A 23,265-nucleotide genomic window follows, 5' to 3' on the forward strand; every position below is an offset into this window, starting at 1 on the left:
TCTCTGTTAGGGAAGGTGAAGTCAGGTTCGCCTCAGGATTGTTTCCCTTCTGCTGTCAGTCGTGAGATCTATCACAACATTCCTTCACCCCCTTTAGCCCTCTTGAACAACTCCCTCTCCTCTGGAGTGGTCCCCCTTTCTTTTAAAACAGCGGTGATTTTTCCAATCTTGAAAAAACCTGGATCAGATCCCAACACTCCTTCCAACTTTCGTCCAATCTCCCTCCTTCCCTACTTGGGGAAAGTCTTGGAAGCCTATGTGGGCAGCTGCTTGACTGACTTCATTGAAACCTCTCACTTCCTCGATCCCCATCAGGCCGGCTTTAGACCCCAGCACTCCACCGAGTCTATCGCCTTGGCCGTTCACGAGGAGTTAAGAAGGGGGGCTGATCAGAACATCTCTCAGGCTCTGGTGCTCCTGGACTTGTCGGCGGCGTTCGACAGGGTAGATCACTCCATCCTACTTGAACGTGTTGAGCACGCCGGCATCCATGGGCTACCACTGAAGTGGATCACCTCCTTTCTTCAGGATTGCACTCAAGCAGTGTCTCTCCCACCTTTCTCCTCAGGGAAAAAACATCTTACCTGTGGAGTCCCGCAGGGCTCCTCGCTCTCACCACTCCTTTTCAACCTTTATATCCGCCCTCTCATCTCGGAGCTTCAACAAAAATCGGTCACCATCTTCAATTACGCGGATGATCTCCAGATCATCTTCAGCATTGACTCCTCTCCGTCTTCCATACAACATGTCCACTCTGTAATGAATTTTATAAGCTCTTGGATGAATCATAATCAACTCAAACTCAACCCTGACAAAACGGAGTTAGTTCTTACTGGTCCCCACGACAATCCTTGGAGTTCACTTTTCTGGCCTCGTTCACTTGGTTCCCCTCCCTCCCCGGTTGATACTGTTAGGAGCTTATGGATTCCCATTTCCAAAGACCTTTCAATGAGGGCACACATTAAGACTGTGATTTCCACTTGCTTTTACCATCTGCGTCGCATACGGAAAATCAACAGATTCCTCTCCCACGAAGCCCTTGTTCAGGTCACCCTGGGATTGGTTATCTCGCGAATTGATTATGCTAACTCGTTATTTGTGGGTATCCCAGCATATCAAGTAAAAAATCTCCATCTTATTCAGAATCAGGCAGCCAGGTTGGTCTATGGACTGCCTAAATCCACTCACACGAAGCCCTTGCTAAAGAGCCTCCACTGGCTCCCTGTGGCTCAGCGCAGCCTTTTCAAACTTGGCTGCTTGATTCACAAAGCTCTCTCCTCTCAGGGACCCGCCTTTATCTCTTCCCTTTTACATCGACATGTTCCTCAGCGCGACCTCCGTTCATCCACCCACAATCTCCTCACTCCCTCCCCCTTTAGGCGGAAAAAACATGGAGGGGTGCGGTTTTCTTCGCAGGCCCCCCTTTTCTGGAATTCCCTTCCCCTTGCACTGCGCCTTCTTCCCTCCCACGTTCATTTCAGAAAATCCTTGAAAACTTGGCTCTTCTCGTCTGCATACAACTGAGTTCTTCAGACCAGGTTTAGACAGCTCCTCCTCTCCAGCGCCAAGATACCGTAGGTGAACGTGCGCTTGATAAATACCATTCACCATACCATTACCATACCATTTTAAAACCATATTTGATATATATCATACCCCTGTAAAGATGACGAAATGGAGGGAGTGGGGCTTAACGATGGTAAATGTTTTAGATGTGGGGCAAACTTGGCCGATATTGTACATATCTTTTATGCATGCAGGAAGTTAGCTCAGCTTCTGGGCCATATAGAAAAGTTCCTCTCGGAAATCACTGGAGTAGAAATAAATATCACACCCCCCTCTATACTGAAGGACATAGGGGAAGATGCGACTGAGTGACATCAGCTTTTGAATTTAGATATATATATATATTTTTTTGTAGTAGCGGTGGCCTGTCTTTGTATAGCTTCCACGTGGCTGCAAAAGGAAGCAACAACTTTTGAAATCTGGAAAGCTAGACTAGTTATAATTTTTAATATGGAATATAGTTTATATGCTCTTATGGGGACACAAACTAGGTTTGTCAATCTGGGGGCCTGTGAATAATCATGAGAAGGAGTAATATGAATTTATTTATATATTGGTGCCTTGTATTTGGTTCATAGGGTTCTAATCACTTTTTATGTTTAAGGAATTATATTTACCTCTTTGGAAATAATATCGAGTTTTATATGGTGTATACCTCATCTTCGATATGAATTTATATGTGTTTAAAATATTGGATTGCAAACAAAATATATAAATAAAACTCTAGTGCAGCTATTGAAGCTGTGCCCCTCTGCTTCAAAATCATTCTCCCTCATCCAACTTCTCTGCGTTATAGCTTCTTGGCTGAGATCAGCTACCTGATTTCATTTGCACCGTTACAGATATTTGTTTCTCATTCACAGAATCGAAGAACCTGATGAAGAGACTGCAGCACCAGAGAAGTCCCAAGCAACATCAGCAAAAGAAAAATTGTATCAGTGTGTAGAATCTGAGTAAACCTCCATTTGAAGGGTGGCCCTGTCTACCCATTGTGTGATTCATTCAAGGGAGACAAGGCTTCAAATAGAGCTCATCTTTATGGACACTTTGGAGATCCATACCAGTGATAACCTGTATCATTTTAGAAAGTGAAAATGCTTTGTTTATTTTTATCTGTATTTACCTCAGATGTCCTGCTCTGGCTAGAAACCATGTTAGTGTAAGAGTCTGAGAAAAGTTCATTTAGAGGTCACATATGTACTTACATTCCATGATCAATAATGAGGCAAAACCACCCAGATGTAGAATGTGACCTCATTTTCTTTCTAATGTAAAATTAATGCAGCATAGGAGTATCTTCAGGAAAAAACATTCCAGTCTAAGATGTGTGGGAAAAGCTTGACTCTGAGAACCTTCTGTTGAATTGTCAGAGAATGCTTTCAGGTGAGAAACTCTACCAGTATGAGGAATGTGGGAAAAGCTGCACTGAGGACTCTTCACCGCACAGCCATGACATAGATAATTCTGAGGATAAGTCATATCAGTGTACGGAATGTGACAAAAGTTTCACCGAGCCAAAGAAGCTTTTGAGTCACCAGAGAGTCCATACTTGTGAGAAACGCTATCATTGTATAGAGTGTGGGAAAGGATTCATAGCCAGCCACCATTTGTTGATACACCAGAGAGTCCATACTGGTGAGAAACCTTATCATTGTACAGAATGTGGGAAACCTTTCTCTCAGAAAATAAACCTTTTAGTACATCAGAGAATCCATACTGGTGAGAAACCCCATCAGTGTGCAGAATGTGGGACAATTTTTGCTCGGAAAAGCCATCTTCTTGTACATCAAAGACTCCACACTGGTGAGAAACCCTTTCAGTGTACAGACTGTGGAAAAACTTTCACTTGGAAGAGTACATTGTTGAAACATCAGTTAACCTGTACTAGTGAGAAACCCTACCACTGTACAGAATGTGGCCAAGGCTTCCCTGAGACAAGTGCACTAAAGAAGCATCAGGAAATCCATACTGGTAAGAAACCCTTCCAGTGTGCCGAATGTGGGAGAAGCTTCACTATAGGATACCATTTGTTGAGACACCAGAGATTTCATACTGGTGAGAAACCCTATCAGTGTGCAGAATGTCAGAAAAGCTTCACTCATAAAACATATCTGTTAAGACACCAAAGAGTTCACAATACTGAGCAACCTTATCAGTGTACAGCATGTGGGAAAAACTTCATTCATAAAGCATATCTGTTAAGACACCAAAGGCTCCACACTACTACAAAACCCTACCACTGTTCAGAATGTGGAAAAGGCTATTCTGATACAAGCACGCTAAAGGCCCATCAAATAATTCATACTGGTGAAAAACCCTTTCAGTGTACAGAGTGTGGGAAAAGCTTCAGTACAAAGCACATCCTGGTGAATCATCAAAGGATTCATAGTGGCGAGAAACCCTTTCAGTGTACAGAATGTGGAAAAAGCTTCACTCTGAAGAGCACACTGTTGGGACATCAAAGAATTCATACCGGTGAGAAACCTTTTCATTGTACAGACTGTGGGAAAAGATTCAATCGGTCACACACTTTATTGAGGCACCAGAAAGTCCATACTGGTGAGAAACTGTATTGGTGCACAGAAAGTGGGAAAAGCTTCACTCAGGGCGCAGATCTCTTGAACATGAGAGGATCCATACTCCATAAGGATTTAGTGTAGAAAATGTGTCAGAACTTTACACTGTTTATAACCCCTAATGCTGTATGTGGTAAAAGCTTCACCCAGGCAAGCAGACAGTTCATACATCAGAGAATCCACACTGGTAGGAAACCCACCCACTGCACAGAATGTGGAAAAAGCATCAGTGAGTAGTGCAGCCTTGTGATTTAAAAAAAACAAAAAACTTTCCTGATGTTAACATATAGGAAATTAGGCGATAACCTTCTATGGCAGGGGTCTTCAAAATGAGGGGCGCCCTCCCCAGGGGGCCTCAAAGTGATCAGGGTGGTGGAGGGGGCAGACTTTTGCCAAAAGAAGCATTATGCTGACAATAGTGCTTTGGTGTACTCTGGAAAAAAGGTGCAGCAGTAAGCTACTCTGGGAGTATGTGTCAAAAGGGAAGGGACTCTGAATATTCTTCAAACCCCCCAACCTCTACTTCTAATGATCATACTGTGGATACTTGTACATGTTAAGAAGTCCTGCCTGACCAGAAAAGTATGTTTGGCAATCACGTAATTGATTACATTTTTAAAACTGTAACTGAATTTAACTGCTATGTTTAAATAAGTCAAGACATATTTGTACAATGCCAATTTAATAGAATAATTTCGAAAAATTCTGAGGGGGGCAAGGATTTTTTCTTTTTCAATGGAGGGCACAGCATTAAAAAAAATTGATTGAGACTACTGCTGAATAGTGTTTCGTGACGGAAGAAGCATTGCAACCTAATGAATCAAACTCATTTTGGAAAGTAATCTCTCAGACCACAAAATGCAGTTGGGAAGTGTGTATCGTTCAATCTCAGATCATGATTAGAAATCTTGCAGCCAGAAGCTGCATAAAAAAGATCAGGAGTGATAAAATGATGGGATTAGAAATACCGGGACATTTTTCTAGAGTGATCCAAGCCCCCCCTCCTCCCCCCAAAAAAAGAATATCAAATAATACACCTACTAAGGGCAGCAAAGTGCCATGGATAAGAAGCTAAGATGGGATCCTTATTGTGCAGATGAAAAAAGAGCCTAAGCAGTGGTGATGAATCCTGGTGCCCAAAAATAACTTAAAATGCAGTGCCTTACTGCAGGCAGGGAAAGAAGTGTTCCGGTCATGGTGCATATAAAGGAATGCAAATGTGCACCTTTATTTTCTTCTGGAAATCTTTAGTGAACATTTCTTTTGTTTCCTTCTCCGTAGTGCTGACGAGAAAATAATATAATTCAAGCAGTCTAGATTTTATGCACATTTTTCTGGTAGTTGTGATCAAACAATGCAGTTCAGGGACATTCAGAGATCTATGGGTGGTAGAAGGATACCAGAGTATGAATCATCCATGATTGTCAGACCAACTGTATGTTAAAAATGGTGAAACTCAGAATCGGCATGGCCTTTTACAGTTGATATCATCTCTTCCCATTTACACAATAGATGCTTCACACTGAGGAGTTTCCGAAAAATGTATACCTCAGAATTGCCATTGATAGTGATGCATTGGGGCCCCTTCTGTTTTTAAGCTATATTTGTTTTGCCAGACCTATAAAAACAAGTGAGGATGTTACTTCCAGCATTAGTAGAAGAAATCGTTTGACTCCGAATCTATATGGATGATATAATAATTCTAAATTTAACCCAGTCTGACTCCAGCATGGTTTAAATGAATTGAATATACACAGATAATTATTGAACAGTTAAATCAAATGTGAATCTGATAAATAGATTTACAAAGAAGTGTACATTTCATTGGTACTTGTGAAAGTACATTTGCAGTAGATGAATGACTACACATGTATGTGGGTACGGCTATACCTATGAATACTCATGTAACATCGTATGTTAATCAGTCGCTAAGTGCCAAGGCAATAAAGTTGATTTATAAATTTATGAACCTCCAACAGTGAGCTTTTATCTACAGAATAGTTATGAACTTCTAATTTTTTTCTGGATAGTAACATAGAACTGTAAGGTGGAAAAAGTATTTTGTTTTAAAAGGTGCAACTCAAAAGTGAAAAAAGTTGTAATTCGATTTGACAGCTGGAATGCAATATATTGCGGTTTGCAGGTACACATATTTCTCCAAACGATTGTTTAAATAGAAAAAGTTTCTTTGGTCTGAGATTGGTTAACACCATTTATTGGGAATGTAGTGTGTCTTTGACTAGTGCAGTTTCAGGACTCAAGATTTTGCATATATTTGGATAATTTAAGAGACAGCTGTGACATAAATGGCAAAAAAACAAACGTAAAAGGTACAGTTGATTTTAGAAGTCTGCCCCCCTGGCTGTGCACTTCAAAGCAACTTTCCCTTCAGGGAAATCTGTGTGCCCTACCTGATTGCAAAAATATCTTGGTGCTCTAGAAGGCTAGTGCCACACATTACCTACCCGAATGAGAAAGTTGCTTTCAAGAGAACTTTAATGGGGCCGACTCTGTAATTAGATGAATGTATTTCCCTTTAAGGTATTTATATCAAGAGCTGTGCAGCATGAGAATTTCTCTTTCTGTGCATTTCTTGCTGCCTGTGAACTTAGAATTCTTGTTTTGCAAAGAATTTTGCCACCACCCCCTCCCTGTCCTTAATTTGTAAATAAACTCAGTCCACGCGCATGTCGAAACAATAGCATTATTTGCAATTTTGCTTCTGCTTACTATGGATTGGGGAGAAATCCCCCTCCTTGAGAGCTGGCCTTTTAGTCGCTGACTTCCAAGCACTCTTCAAGGGTGTAGGTTGCTTGATGGAAATACATTATGACTCCACATTCTTCAGACTCCTGGCAAAAACTTTTAATCAAGAGTTTGGTTATTTTCAACATGCAGCCATAGATGGAGGCTAACTTTGCTCTGCTAAAAAAAAAAAAAAAGGCTGATATCATTGAGAATTTAAAATTAGAAGCCAAAAGGCAAGTGCCCTGCATATAAAATCAGAACTGCACCACCTTTTACCCTTGTCGCCATATTAAATAGGATATTCTTAGAACATATAAAGTGGCGCATTTAATGGTGATTTGAACAGTTTCCTTCAAAGTAATAGAAAGTTTAAATCTGGTGCTCCTCCTGGAAATGTCCTACGCTTCTAGTCCCCAAAGGATTTTGCAAAGTGTGCTAAAGTAGTATAATTCAATGGAGAATGAGTTTTCACCTGCTGTGGGTCTGACCTCCCATGTACCAGCTTTGTAGCAAAAAAAAAGTTTGCTTCCTTTTAGGAGCTGGAAGTTGAAGGGCCCACTTTCTTATATTCGTAAGCCTTAAGTGAGTCCCCCAGGGTAGCCCAATTCTTCCAAGAAACATCCCACTTTACAACAGTCCAATAGTGTATTTCTATCATTGAACTTCCATAAGTGGAGTGGGTTAGCTGTGCCAGTATTTAACCACACCAGTGGACATGATGGTGCTCGTGTGCAAAGGACAGATCCATTCCTTCCTCTGCACATGAGCACCAAATCCCTCAGTTGTAAACAGCAAAGGGATTTTCTTTTATTTTTTTGAGCCACAGGAGCTGGAGAAGAGGTTCTCCAAACCTACTGAGGCATTTTTTCATCAGTGTAATGAAAATCGGCGTGCACAGTGTGCCAAGGTTATTAGACTGAAAGTGAAAGTTATTCCCCTCGATCTGCCGTCAAAAAGGGGGGGGGGGTCAGAAAGGCCACTAGGCACCAGGAATTATTGTTTTTTTAAATTTAAATAAAAGAGGGGTGGGGGTGCCTATAAAATGGGCATGGCAATGCCCTCAGTCCCCAGACCCTAATAATTGTTTCTGCCTCCGCTGGGGGGGGGGGGGCAGAGGGAGGGGTTATTACCCCCGATCTGCCCCCCAGGTGGAGCAGAGAGTCCACTGGGACCAGGGATTTTTTTAGGTAGAGGACCGAAGGCTGCGCTTGCGCAGTCTCCGGGAGGAGATTTAATGTATTGGAGTATGGGGGCTTGAACCCGCTTCTCTATTCCATTCTCCTCCATTGGCTGGCTTCCTAAACGGAGGCCAGCCATTGCAGGAGAGGGGAGTCACTCCAATAAAGCCCCGTCTCTTTCGGATTCGGGGGCGTGTTTTTTTGCGTTCTTTCGACTGTGACGTCATCCGTCACTCAGAACGCCAAAACACGCCCCCGATTCCGAAAATTTCGGAGCTTTGAGGCAGCCATTTCTTCCCGAAGTTCACCATGAGGGTGGACGCGACTCCCTAGTCCTTAAATTTTGTGAAAGTGTTGCCATTGGGGTTTTAAACAATGAATTTACAAGCACCTCTTCCAATTTGGTATGTATGTGCACAGCTTTCAGTATTGAATTTTACGACAGGATATGTTTGGCGTAAGGGATTTGTCTGTTACGGGTTTGGATTGCATACCCGCATGCCACTCGAACATCGGATAATATGATGTGTGGATTGGCTCACTACACATAGCTGTAGGGGACAGGCGAGCAGAAGAAGGACGCACCACATCTGCAGAGCTCTGCCTCCAGGCTGCAATCCTGATCCCGGAGGTCCGCACTGACCCCACCACAAGACATCGCCTCCAGACCCGCATCTAGAAGGGGAGAAGGTTCCTCACATCGGAGCCCGCCCGCCGGCGGACCCCCTTTCCGGAGAAGCACCCCACCCCCTGCGGCTGGCTGCCAGCGCCATCGCCCCCACTCCAAAAGCAGGCATCACCACTAGATCGGGACCAGAGGGCACCACTAAAGCTGCAGCGAGACCCGCCGACCGGCTGACCCCCGCGCCTGGCGAGTGAAAGCTGCAGCGAGACACCTCACACAGCGGGATCCGCCAAACAGCTGACCCCCCGCCTGGCAAGTGTCCCGGCTTCCCGCCAAAATCGGAGCCGCGCACCGGAGAAAGAAACCCTCATCACCTACCCTCTCACCCGACACCGAGGGTCCTAGGAGCACCTGGTTTTACCTTTGGCCAGCCCAGGGACTTGGGCGCCCGAGTGCCTTTGTCGCCACAGTGAGGTCCAGGATAAAACAGACCCTCGCTACCGTTTTTTTCAAGTTTCTCCTTGCACCTCCGTTCACCTGCACACAAAGGGTGACCACCGCCAAGGCCACATCAGCAACAAGACCCTGGGCAAAAGAGCTGCACCCGTGCCCATCGCAGGCCCCCCAGAAAAACAACAGACGAGCCCCTCCAAGAGAAAAACGGACCGCTGTTCGCCTTAAAGAGCAGCTGTGTCCCCTTTTTGCCACCCAGCGGCCGCTAAGCAACACTGCGCAAAGTCCAGCCTGTCACCGCACCCGAGTGCAACTAACGACAGAGCGCAGGGAAAGCTGCCACCCAGCGGCCATCACAGAAGACTGCCCACAGTGAAATCAACGGCCAACAGATAAGGTGAGTCTGTGCCCCCCTGCCCTCTGGGGGACCCTCAACGGTCAGAGCCCGCCCGAGGCCCGGGCCAGCCTCAGGGTCACCACTCAGACACCTAAAAGGGTGTGGCGGGGCTCCATGCCATCAGGCCGGTGTGTGGTGTGGCCCAATGTCGGGGTAGGAGGTGTGCTCCTCTATCTTCCCTCTCCCCCACCCTCCCTGCCTCCGCTCATGCCCCTTCTGTTCCTCTCCACCCTCCTCCAATAACTTTGACTCTCCTCACCTCTTCCTTTTATTCTTTTACCCTCTTTTCTCTTCCAAACTTGCCCCCCCCCTCTCTCTTCCCACACCCGCCAGGAAACGTAGGTATGAGGACCCCCTTTGCACTGAGAACCACCGTCATCGCCCCCGCCACCCATTACGCATCCATGCATGATATGTTTGAGCCTGCCAGAGTTCCGTGTCATGTACTTTGTGTATGGATGCCTATGCCATCTGACTGATGTTTATTTCATTCCATGAAGGGGAGCGTTTGATCATTATTCGGGCTGTAGTGTCTATGCTGCTGAGGCATCGTTTGCCAATAGCACTGGCATCCTCTTGTGTGCTGTGAGTGGCATATTCTGTAAGGTTGTGTGTGAAGTGGTGAGCGCCCTCTAGAAGGCAATAAATAGCCGCCAGTAAGGCTTTGCTACGCTGATGTCTGCCTCCGGTTGTGATGGGGCCTAAGTCCTTAACTGATTGAGGGACGGTTGCCTGAGAAGAGGGGTTTGGTGTGTGGGGTTTGGCTACTCAATGCTTAGCATGTAGCTTTGGTGCAGTGTTTTGTGCACGTGAGTTCTGAGAGATATTTCTGCTGTGCTGATGGGGGTTCAGGGATGTTTAGAAGTAGACCGAATGCGATGGGTAATATACTCTCTTCGCTTGTAAGTGTTGTTGAAAGACCCTTGGTAGTTTATTATAGGTCATATTTGTGCTTTGTTGGATGCAAGAAATACCTGCAGGTGATAATGTTTAGGGTTTAATAATGGACTCTCCTGCGGGAGCAGTGCGAATAAACATTTTGTCAGGTTGATGCTTAGGAAATAAATTTGATGTAATGATTGGTGCTACAGCACAGTTGCCGTCAATTGGTGTGATATACCCCCTTTACATTCTACAATTATTTACAGGTTTTTCTGCATTAGTCAGGTTTTTAAGAGGAATTCCTTCATCTGGCCCAGTTATGAGCTTCAAAATGTTTTTTAGAGTTTCTGGGTTTCCCGATGTGTACGAGATTGCTCTGGCAGTCAGCTAAGACTAGCATTGCCACTTGTTTATTTCAGTCTGAGATTAGTTTGCGTTAAATTGATGATAAATACAAAGTATTGTACAACGGATGGAGGCAGTTGTTCCTTTTCAGAGTTAGACGTTGACATTGAGGACTGAGAGCTACTTTGCTTTCAAGAACCCAGTTCCATCTGTAAGGGAACAACACTTACTACAAAATGACAAGTGTGATATAGAAAGGTCTATGAGAATTAGTGTTCCCATGGATTCACTTAATCTATTATTGCATATTAAGTATCTGTATTGCCCACCCAGACAATATTAAATAAAGCAGCTGGAATTATATGGATCTTAGAGAGATTTATAGAGGGAGTGTTGGGAATGAATCAGTTTTAGGTGTGGTTGCAACTATGGACGGAACTAATACAGAGCCTCAAGGTTTAATCATGCCCGAATTATAAGGGAAATGCATTGAGTGTTGTGAGAGCGAACCAGATTGCAGGAGCATAATTGCAGTTGTAATGTGAGAGTGTTTGTGTGATCAGCCCAATTTTGAATTAGCTCAGATTGAATTGGTTCATAGCAAAATATTTGTGAGGTCAACAAAAGAAACAAGTTAAATAGAACATAGATATTTACTCGGTTCACGCTTTAAAGTAGGTGATAACCATCAGTTTAGACCTTGCTATATCTAGAATCATCACCGCAATGTGCTTGCTCTCCTGCCCCCTGGCTGTGCTTGCTCCCCTGCCTGTGCTTGCTCCCCTGCCCCCTGGCTGTGCTTGCTCCCCTGCCCCCTGGCTGTGCATGCTCCCCTGCCCCCTGGCTGTGCTTGCTCTCCTGCCCCCTGGCTGTGCTTGCTCTCCTGCCCCCTGGCTGTGCTTGCTCTCCTGCCCCCTGGCTGTGCTTGCTCTCCTGCCCCCTGGCTGTGCTTGCTCCCCTGCCCCCTGGCTGTGCTTGCTCCCCTGCCCCCTGGCTGTGCTTGCTCCCCTGCCCCCTGGCTGTGCTTGCTCCCCTGCCCCCTGGCTGTGCTTGCTCCCCTGCCCCATGGCTGTGCTTGCTTCCCTGACCCTTGCTGTGCTTGCTTCCCTGCCCCCTCACTGTACTTGCTTCCCTGCCTCCAGGCTGTGTGTGTGTGTGTGTGGGGGGCTCTGTGTGTGTGAGTGGGGCTGTGTGTGTGTGTGTGTGAGTGGGGCTGTGTGTGTGTGAGGGGCTGTGTGTGTGTGTGGGGCTGTGTGTGTGTGTGGGGCTGTGTGTGTGTGTGGGGCTGTGTGTGTGGGGCTCTATGTGTGTGGGGGGGGCTATGTGTGTGTGGGGGGCTCTGTGTGTGTGTGGGGCTCTGTGTGTGTGTGGGTGGGGGGCTCTGTGTGTGTGTGTGGCTCTGTGTGGGTGGGGGGCTGTGTGTGTGTGGGGCTGTGTGTGTGTGTGGGGGGGCTCTGTGTGTGTGGGGGGGCTCTGTGTGTGTGTGTGTGGGGGGCTGTGTGTGTGTGTGTGTCTCTGTGTATGTGTCTCTGTGTGTGTGTCTGTGGCTCTGTGTGGGTGGCTCTGTATGTGTGTGTGGGTGGGTCTGTGTGGGTGTAAATGCCATAGGTCATGCATTTGCGAGCGATTAGGCTATTGGCATTGTAAATGACAATGCCATTTATTTAATGATTAAGCTATTGGCAATGTAAATGACAATGCCATTTATTTATGATTTTAAAAAAAAGTCATGAGCAATGCCAATAGCTCTACCTTTAATAATGCCGAGACCATTGCATTGTAAATGCTTGTTTAATCCTTAGGAGTGGGGGCTGCCCAAAATGGCATGTCAATGCCACCACCGCCCCAAAAACAAAAAGGACAATTTTTCTGCTCCCCGAGGGGCAGATGAGGGTTGATTACCCCTGATCTGACCCCAGAAAGACAACTAAACACCATTTTTTTAAAAAGGGGTGGGGGCTGCCCAGAATGGATATGCCAATGCCCCCACCCCCTAAAAAAATGGGCACAAGTTTTCTCCCCTTCAGGGGCATATGAGACCAATAGCTACCGATCTGCCCCCTGGGAGGGGCAGAAAGCCCACTAGGCACCAGGGACTATTTTCTTAGTGTAGGGGTGGGGGTCTACCAAGAATGAGCATTCCAATGCCCCCACCCCTCCATAAAAAATGGGCACAATTTTTCTGCCCCTGGGGGGCATATCGTGGCAATAGCCCCAAAACTGCCCTCCCCACAGGAGAGCAGAAAACCCACTAGGGACTAATTTTTTCCTTTTGCAGGGGTGGGGGATGCCTTGAAGAGTCATGCCGATGCCCCCCCCCAAAAAAAGGGCACAGTCTTGCTGCCCCCTGGGGTCAGATATGGGCAACAGCCTAATAGACGCCCGGATTATTTTTTTTCTGCGTAGTGCCCCCACCTACCCCCCCCCCCCAAAAAAATGGGCGCAGTCTTTCTGACCCCCTGGGAGACAGATTGTGGTTATTACACCTGATCTCCACCCCCTTCCCCCCCAGTGCCCACTAGGTACCAGGGGTAGTGTATTGTATTTATATCATGCTTACTACCCCTGACAAGGCGGCAAAGCAATTTACAGCGAGTAGGACACTACTCCGGGACCCAAAAAGGATTAGTAAGTATAGTGAAATTTGAGCTAATTTGAGTGGTGAACATGTGACTCTGTTAGTTGGATTGAAAAGGATAATGGGGGAATGAAAGGGATGGAAGAGTCTAGAAAGTGTTTATTGGGAGATCATAGTAGTAAGATGAGGTTTGGGATGAGTCAAAGGAGAGATAGAGGAGGGAAGAATTTAAAAGGATTGTTTGGGGGATCAATCAATCAAAGTATTTATAGATCGCACTACATACCCGGGAGGGTCTCAAGGCGCTGGGGGGGGGGGGCTTGCTTGGGGGAGGGATGCAGCTACTGTTCGAAGAGCCAGGTCTTGAGAAGTCTCCTCAAGGTTAGGAGGTCTTCGGTCTGCCACAGGCGGATGGGGAGGGTGTTCCATGTCTTGGCGGCGAGGTGGGAGAATGATTTGCCGCCGGCGGTCACTCTTCGGATGCGGGGGACGGTGGCGAGGGCGCGGTCTGCGGAGCGGAGTTGGCGGTGGGGGCGTAGAGGCTGAGTTGGCTGTGGAGGTACGCAGGTTCGGTGTCGTGGAGTGCCTTGTGTGCTTGGGTGAGGAGCTTGAAGGTAATCCTTTTGTTGATGGGGAGCTAGTGCAGGTCTCTCAGGTGGGGTGTGATGTGGCTGCGGTGAGGGATGTCGAGGATGAGGCGTGCGGAGGCGTTCTGGATGCGTTGGAGCAGTTTTGCCGGGGCTCCTGCGTAGAGTGCGTTGCCGTAGTCCAGTCTACGGCTGACGAGAGCCTGGGTGACCGTCCTTCTCGTTTCAGTGGGGATCATATTATTGAATTGAGGTTTGGCTCGATCCAAGGCGTGATAGAGGAGGGAAGAGTCAAAAAAGGGTTATTTTGGAACTCATGGAAGAAGAATGAGATTTGGTATGAGTCAGAGAGTGGATCTAGAGGACCTATTGAGAGCGGTATGGGGTGGAATATAGAGTAGTGCATCGGAGAGTCAATGTAGGAGCAGAGCAATAAATACATAGGTACATATTTATATCAAGATGTACGCATACCTAGATACATACAATCAAATTAAATGGTTATATACAGAGGTGCACGAGCATTGTGGTCATGTAGGAAAGAACCAACTCTTGAGCAGTCACCTGAAAATCAGATAGCCATCTGTGTCATGTTTGGGGTAATGAATTCCATTGTATGGCTACTCGAACAGAGAAAGATGTGTTCATGTATTCACACGTATAATGAACTTGGAGCTATGGTAATGTTATCTATTTCTCATAACTAGCAACTGTTTTTAATTAACCAACTGGAAATCATTTAAACGACTACAAAGACACAGGTATAATGCAATTTTGTATTGCAAATTGTTCAGTGGACATTCTTTTGAGCAAGGTCTAAGAGTACCCACAAAGACTCAAAACAATATTTATTTTACTGGTAACACACTTAACTCAATCGGAACACATTCTTACATTCTTGATTTCTTTTTGCACCTTAAGTCTTCTTTTAAAAAAATCTGTTGAAGATATCAGAATCGAAGGTGTGTAAAGTTTCTAGAAAAATGAGCACCCAAGCATACTTTTACAAATCTGCGTTAGGTTCTTGACACAATTATCTGCACCTTCAGGTTAATTTAGTAGTACATACTGCATACAGTCACATCATAACTTAAGAGGCCTGTATCGAGCAAATCATTTTCATAACAAAATCAAAGGTGAGATAAAATAGGAAAGCTTACTGAAAATTACAAAACACTAAAATTATGAAAGTCTTAAACTTTCAAACCTATAGCTTCTATACACCATGACTGACAAAATGAGACTCAAGAGCTTGGATGTGACATCAACTTTACCTACAACAAGAACTTCATAAAGGCCGAATACTAAATGATCCAAAAAAGAAACCAAATTACAAAATACGTATGTACTGTTAACAGAACTGAATAAATGGACACAGAGTGGGGGCACCACTGATGCACTTGAGGGACGAAGCTACGCAAACTAGTCTAAGATGTATCCAATTGAAAGTACTATATCCGGTCTACTGCAAGAGATATTGAGTCCTAATATTGGGTTTGGTAACCAATAGTAAATGCTTGAAATGTAGAGTAGAAGAGGTCACCTTACTTCATACAATATGGCCTTGCTGAGGAGTTTTGATGGAAGGTGGAGGAAGAGCTCTTGGAAGACCTGGTGTCACTATCATTTTGGCATTGCAATTTTTGATTCTCTGTGTACTTAATGATGTTGAATTACTTGGAATTAATCTAACCCTGCTTGTTGCGAATAACTACTGCCATTACAAGCCTCTTAACTGGTGGTGGTGTAGGGCAGTGGATGTAAGCAGGAAAAGTAATTTACAAGGGAAAGGAAGTCTCCAATTTTCACTTAAAATATAGGGACCTTGACTGAATTACTACGGGCAAATATGATGGCGAACAATAACCCCATTCAAGAAACCCAATATTTTAAAAACCGGCTATGGGTTTATTGGAGGCGACCCCACCTCCCACCCAAGAGTGCTCCTGGAAAGTATATACCCCAACAAACAGTGTAGGTGAAAGGGTTTATGGCATTTGCAGTATCCTCCAATTCTACCTGCATTTGCTAAACAGCTGTGATACGCAAGGAGGTGGTTGCTGTCATATTCTAATGATAATTCTCCACGCCATAAGAGCCCTTTTTAAACAATAAAAAATCTTTTTAAAGTGGTTGTCACTGAAGGAAGTGGCCCAAATCGGGTCACCAATGACCACCTCTCAGCCTTCCACTGAAATGAAGAGTCGGTCAGACAGTAGAGAATACAAACAAATAATCGCTTATCCAGAGTACACTCAGAGCGGAGCCCAATATGCCCAGCCGCTAAGGAGTGCTGCAGAGGGACTGACATCAGCAAGTATAACGATACATAATGTACATTTCAAAATCAATGAAAATACGCCCACAGTGGAATTTTCCAGAGAGATGCAGCTGGACAGTAAATTACAAAGGAGTAAGTGTTGGCCCTGAAGCTGGGCACACATCTATCAGTCAAGGTCATTCCTCCTATGCCCGCCACTAGACAAGTGGGAGATGGCTTACATCTTAAGGAAAGGTATGCGCTAATAAGAACAGTGGGGCTTATTTATGAACCCTTGCATCACTTTTGCGCCTCCGGTGCATCACTTTTTGTGACGCACCAGCAGCATAAAATGTGATCCTTGTTGCACCATATTTACAAAGTGACGCATCTACCTAGATGCGTCACTTTGTAAACCCCTGTGCCACATTATACCTGCGTCAGGTATAATGTATGCAAAGGGGCGTTCTGATGCAAGAAAGGGTAGTAGAAGTGACGCAGTGAAATTCTGGGATGCAAATGCGTCAATATCTTACGCATGTCTCATGGCAGACGTTAGACGGACAAAGGCACATTTTGCATGGGACTTGCCCATGTGTAATGACCCATTGCTGGAGTTGCGTTACTTTTGTGACACACTCCAGCAATGTGTCATTTTTACACCTACAGAAAAGTCAGAAATACTGACGTATCTGTAACTCCTTGCAACATGATACGTCCTACTGTAAATATGACGCATTGTTGGTGTCGCAAGGAGGGCGCAATAAAAAGTGATTCATCACTGTTTTCTCGCAGCGATGCGTCACTTTTCATAAATGAGGCCCTCTGTATTCATTAATGTGGCAAAACTCCGCTCCCACGAGACAACCTAGAGAAGTCTGTTTCTTGGAAAAAGCAAGGGATTAGTTTAGCTCATGATACAAAATGGCGCCTGTACACAAAATGGCGCAGCAAATGCTATCTTATGTAAAACAATACAAGAGCATACTTTTTTATTCATACAGATCCTACTTTTAGCATGAGCTAAACAATTATGTGTAATAGCAGAAGACATATAATTCAATCATGGATGAATTAATTTAGGAGCATTCCATATTGTCAGTTTCACTTTCAGGGAGGAAAACAGGAGAAAAGAAGTCTCAAGAATACCCTCATTTATCTGCATAAGATCATTCACTTCTTTCTGAATCATAATTGTTGCATTGGTATCATGGATCGATATTCTCTGAGGGGCGAGACAGGTGGTGCAATTAGAACAACATAAGGGAAGACATTGGATCAGGACACAGCAGGAAATCAAAATCACAATGAAATAGGTCACCTTTTCAAGGATCCAACCCCATCCACCAAACATTGACCAACTCCAGTTCCCACTCTCCATTCCTTTAACATTTTCCAAGATGTCTAAAATGTGTTGGGTAATGTTCTTTTCCATATTAGTGATCCCGACTACACACTGGTCTTCTACTACCTCGCGCACACCACCGCCCTTAGCTAGAATGAAATCAACAGCATATCTAGTTTGCTCAGAATCTATCCACATACTTTCTAATTGGGTGGTGATGTCACACATAGCCGCTACTGTGGAATTAGACAGTAGCTGTAGCTTACATCCAAAATATTCCCTAGCTTTTTCACCCCAGGCCATGGCGGTACCACCAAAAGTAATGATGAAGAAAGAATATATCCAAAGGTGATACCATTAGTATAATTATTAACCTCCAGGTCGTTACTCCATCACAAAATTCTGTTGTCAGCGTTCTTTTAGCCCACCGTATGTTTGGCTTCCTATACTTACAGGGTAAACCGAGAGGAAGCACCATCCCTAGAGCAACATCCTCTGTACCATTATAAACATTTGAATAAGTACCATTAGACAGAAAATAAAATTCTGGGTGTGCATAAAGTGGACCTTGATAATCTACAGGAGCATACCTGGTGTTCATTCCAACAGTACTTGGATCCTTCTTTTTCACTAAAGACATCGTATTTTTTAACACTATTATTCTGGAACAATTTACATACAAGAATGTGTCAGTACTGTTTACTGTCGGATAACATGCAGGATAATAACCAGCTTTTCGAGTGACCGCTAAATCTTGGTAATGCCAGCCTACTAAGGTAATGTTCTGCTCTTTCATATACAAATTATTACAATACATATTAGTGTCACAACCTGGCTATCCCTTCCCTCGTGGCTTTTTATAATATAAAAGAGGACCGGGATAGCCCATCCCAAACTCACCCTTTTCCTCTATGAATTGGGGTGGGCGGACATATGTATAATTAACCAGTGACAATGGGTAAGTAGTTCATAAACTTGTAACGGATTCAGTGGGGTAACAGGCTGTACCTTCAACCAAAAATCTTTTATGTGTAACTAGAAAAACATTGCTCTGGGCTGTCCTTTTCGTAAAACCTGAGAAACAATCTTTTTTTAGTACATGACGTTGCAGTCTGTTCACATTTCAAAACCCAGAACACCCTATACACGGGCCCCCCCTGTGGTGGCATGGAAGAGAGGGCTTGACTTCTGTATGGGTATAGAACAGCCGATCTTTGTTGCCCGGGGATGTCCACGAAAACATTTTAAAATCTGGAAGCGCTGGGCTGAATTTAGGGGCCTGTGGCTTGAACCTCCGGTGGAACAGGACCTTCCGGTGGAGGTATGAAGGGGTTATGATAGCAGGTGCATGCATTCTGTTGGTAGTGTATATAAGGAACTGGAGACGTGTAATGGTGACCATGCGATGGGGATGGGAGGGATCCGAGAGTGGGGAGTTTCAGGGGAGGGGAGGGAGTTTGGGAGCAGGGGGGGCTAATTCTGTTTCTTGTACTGGCTTGTTTCCTATAAGAAAACTGGTTTGTAATCCACTTGTTGTGGCATATTTGACCTGCAGATATCTCTGGGGTACAGAGCCCAGCGAAATATATGCAATCTTTTAATAAAATTTGTTTAAAAAAAAAAAACAGAACACCCCACACAGATTTAACAACAGTAGTAGCACAAGAACAGTGCATAGTATTTTTTGCTTGGTAGACCAGAATTTTCGTGCATGAACAAAGGGAATTACTGGCTGCACTTCGTCAGCAACCATTCTGCCAAAAGGGTGCATAGCAAATGATAAAGCAAAGGGGCAAATTGCCAGCAGGAGAAGGCAGAGAGAAACGAGCACAAGTTACAAATTCAGAATCAGCCAACAGCGGCAAGAACAGGCGAAGGACACAGAAGGCAAAATGGGCAGAACAAAGCGGGGGGAATGAAGGGGGGAGACAAACGCGCACAAGTAGCAATCGCAGATTCAGGCAACAGCAGCAATAACGGGCAGAAGTGAGAGAGCAAACTAAAGGGCCTACCACTGGCCACCAGGGATCAGGCGCAGGTGGTAGCCGGCAGGTGGAGGCGGGCCTCGATTTCCAACAGCCGCTAGGCTAGGACACGGGCACAGGCTGGTGGCACTGTGCGGCATGGGGAGTGACCTGCCTGGTTCATTTATTGATCAGGACCGTAAAAAGAGGCATCTTTGTTAGACCTGTTATCCTTAGGGTGATTTTCCCACAAACTTTTTGCCTTACTCCTCCATTTTTGCTGATTTCGATTTTGTTGGCCTTATGACTCTGTGCACTTTAGCACTGCTCATAAGTGCTGAAGAGCGTGACCTCACCCCCTAAAACATGGTAAATTTAGCTTACATCCAATTGGCACATTTAATTTAGTTGTATGTCGCTAATAAATTGGTACTACATAAGTACTTTACACATTGCCTCTAAGTCAAGCCTGGCTGCTTTTGTGCCCAGCTATCAGAGGGTTATGCATAGGTTACTTTAGGGGTAGCTTGTGTCTTCACCCTGACATAACATAACATAACATGAGTATTTGTAAAGCGCACGTGCACCACTACGGGTATCTTGGCGCTGAAATAACAGATGTTTGTTGTTACCCAACTCAATGGTACTCATTTTATCGACCCCAAATGGATGAAGTTGGGAGAAGTGTGGCTCAGTGGTTAGAGGCGGCAGACCCGGAAGCTGAGATCGGCCGTGGACCAGGGTTCGATTCCCCGCCTCGGCGGGTCTCGGGCTCTGAAATTCCACGGACTCGATAATTCTCGCTCCGGTGCCTACTCGACTCACGGGGTCACACTCTGCGACTCTGGGCAATAGCTTGCTTAATCTCCACTACAGCCCCTCGCGGTGGGATGCCTGGCTTTCACCTTGTGGATACCCAGCCGGGATATCTAACAGGGGAATACCAGGGCGGGTTCCCTAAGCAAGCGCTTAGATACCGTGTCGGTGATTTGCGCTATATAAATACATGTACATTTACATTTACATTTATGAAAGGCTGAGTGGACCCACGGGATTTGAAACCTGTGACCATGAGGTCGAGATCAGGCCCCTGCAGTAGACGCATTAGTCCACTGAGCCACTAGACCTGACAAGCATATTTGTGGTAGCAAGCCCCAACCAGGCCTACTAGTGCAAGGGATTCGCCCTTCTCTGCTCAGAGTCCTTAGACCACTGGTAAGAAGTTGGCACAGAAACTGGAATAGAAAAGACAGAGTTTATTAAACCTCATGAGGTGGAACTACATTCACACAACACCCTTCGGTATAGTATGAGGTAGCACACTGACTAGAAGGAGCTTGGTCCTTTTATACCCACACAGGGGCTGAAATGAAGGTGGTACAAGGCACAGAGTGTTGGATTCAAATACATATAAAGTCATACACAGAGTGTGCTAGCAACAAGTGAGAAGGGCTGATAGTCAGCTAATTCTGGTGGGCACATCTTGACAGTTACAAGTTGGAGACAGCTGTATGCTCAACTGAGCATGTGCAAAGCAGAGGAGACTAAACATATCTTGTCTCTAGGCAGATTTCAAGAGCAGTTGACAGGAAGGTAGGACAGAGCACATGGCATACAAAATGTCCAACAGAAATACAAAATGGATTCCGTAAACGGGCAAGATAGTCTCTAAATACAAGATGTCTTCTGCTAATGCTTAACCTAAATATTGCTAAATTACCATATTGTGGCTACTGCTCGTCAGCCATTAACCTAATTTTCTACAATCTTTGAGCAATGTCTCAAGTTAGAAACAGGTACAAACCACCACTACTGTGGATTAATTTGAACCAGATAACCAATTCACAGGAGTGGCCATTTGTAACTTACTATAGAGGTCAAGGAAAATATTAAGCAGAGTCATCTTGATCTCCTGAAGAAGTATCCAACTAGTGTTGAAAGAATCTCCTCCTAAAATGTACTACCCACTGTACAGCTCCAAACCATGTGCAGGTCACTGTTATTAGACAACATTTGTGGCACTGAGGGGAAGCCACCAGCCCCAATTTCTACAATCAATACTGAGTAAGCTATGCTCTGTGTAGGTAGTTTACCTGAGTGACCCTAAATTGTGAGGTGATAGCTGACTCCACCAGCAGCTCATGTCTCCCAACCAGTTATATTCCGCCAGTAAGCTCGGGTCTCCCTCTCATGCTTCCCACTCTGGTTAAAAAAACTCCACTGACTCTTCCCTATGTTCTATATTTATAATGTCTTTTGCGCTTGAGGTTTGTTTGCCAGAAGTATGGCGTCTATGGCCCCAGAGCAAGACACAGATACAGATATTTATAAAAGTGCCTCTGGTGCAGTTTGAATTCCTCCTGCAGAGCTACAAGGGACTTCTCACCATCCCTGGCATGGCACTGCTTAAAATAAAGATAGCTAAGGTGTCCCATTGCTGGAATTCTGGCCATCCTACACCTGTCTAAGCCAAATCTCTAACCACAGAGATGTTTCTTTAGTAAGTTTGTGTCTCCATCCAGGCCCTTGAGTGTGTCATGCCATATTTGAAGCATGTGTCTGATAGTGGTGGCAAAGAAAGAGTAGCTGTTCCGCCACACCACAAGTGTAGCAACTGGATCCCCATGGCACATTTTTCTGTTGTATAAACCGGATCTCTCGTGTCATACCACCAACATTTGGAATTGCCAGGTGTGCTGCCCTCTAATAGGAAGTGATATCCGATGTTGCAATGCTTACCTTGAATGTGGAATTGAAACACTTCTGCAAAGCTAATCAAGGTCTATTATAGTGCCGTACAAATATTCTAAGTAAGTTCATCTTCATGGAAGAAAAATGGAAGAATGCATTGGGGGTGGTTCTGTAACTGACAGAGTAAGCAAGGCCACCATTTTAAAATTTATGGAGCAACCCAAGAATGCCAAAATGTTACATCGCCGACCTGTCAATTTATGGCTGGATATGTCTACCCCATCTCTTGCCCATCTTGGGTCTTGAGGGGATTCTGACTAAAAACACAGAGGATTTGGTTTTGTTGAAATGGAGTCCCATCAGCCTGCCACATATCTGCAGCACCCTCAGACATGGCCCCTCCAGATCCCTCAGGATTCCTAAGACATCATTGGTGTATAGTGCCATTCTATCAGTGACCCTCGGTGCCCACTCAAACTCCCTGGCCTGGACATTGATCCTGATGAACAAGTAGTTTGATTTCCAATGAGAAGAGCAATGGGCACACAGAGAAACCTGCTGCGTGTTCGGAAATGGGCCTGAGGGGACCCTACCAAATTTGACCCATGCTGTCAAATCTATGTAAAGTAGTTGAACATAGTTTCTAATCTTGAGACCAAACTTAACTTTCTGCTGCAGGCATGCCAGATAGTCCCACTCCACTGAGTCAAAAGCTTGCAGCGACATTCAAGATGCGACGGCAGCAGCTCCGACGGCGGCGCGCTTCTCGGGGATTCGAGGTGCTCTTGGTCGATGCGGTGAAATGCGACAGTTCCAGCGGCGACACCCTCCGGCTTCGGAGTTGCGACGGCAGGCACAGCGATGGCGACACACTACGACCTCGTTACGAGATTCTTCTCCTGATGCGGTGAAGTGCGACAACTACAGCGGCGACACCCGCCTTCTTCGGAGTTGCGAAGGCAGCAGCAGCGACGGCGACACGCTTCCTCTTCGTTGCGGCACTCTTCTCTCCGATGCGGTGCAGTGCGACAGTTCCAGCGGCGACACCCTCCTTCGGAGTTGCAACGGTA

At 45.3% G+C, this 23,265-nt stretch overlaps 1 protein-coding gene across 1 annotated transcript in view; it reads left to right on the forward strand.

Moving 5' to 3' along the window:
- LOC144827922 (uncharacterized) overlaps nucleotides 1–23,265 on the forward strand; it is a 171,211-nt gene that overhangs the window by 26,988 nt on the left and 120,958 nt on the right. The window contains exon 2 of the mRNA XM_078686085.1: nucleotides 2,430–4,224. Within this exon, the coding sequence (XP_078542211.1) occupies nucleotides 2,940–4,224 (1,285 nt within the window). The 5' untranslated portion in view covers nucleotides 2,430–2,939. The remainder of the gene's footprint in view (nucleotides 1–2,429; nucleotides 4,225–23,265) is intronic.

This window comes from Lissotriton helveticus, chromosome 4_1, assembly GCF_964261635.1.
Source record: "Lissotriton helveticus chromosome 4_1, aLisHel1.1, whole genome shotgun sequence".
Classification (NCBI taxonomy): domain Eukaryota; kingdom Metazoa; phylum Chordata; class Amphibia; order Caudata; family Salamandridae; genus Lissotriton; species Lissotriton helveticus.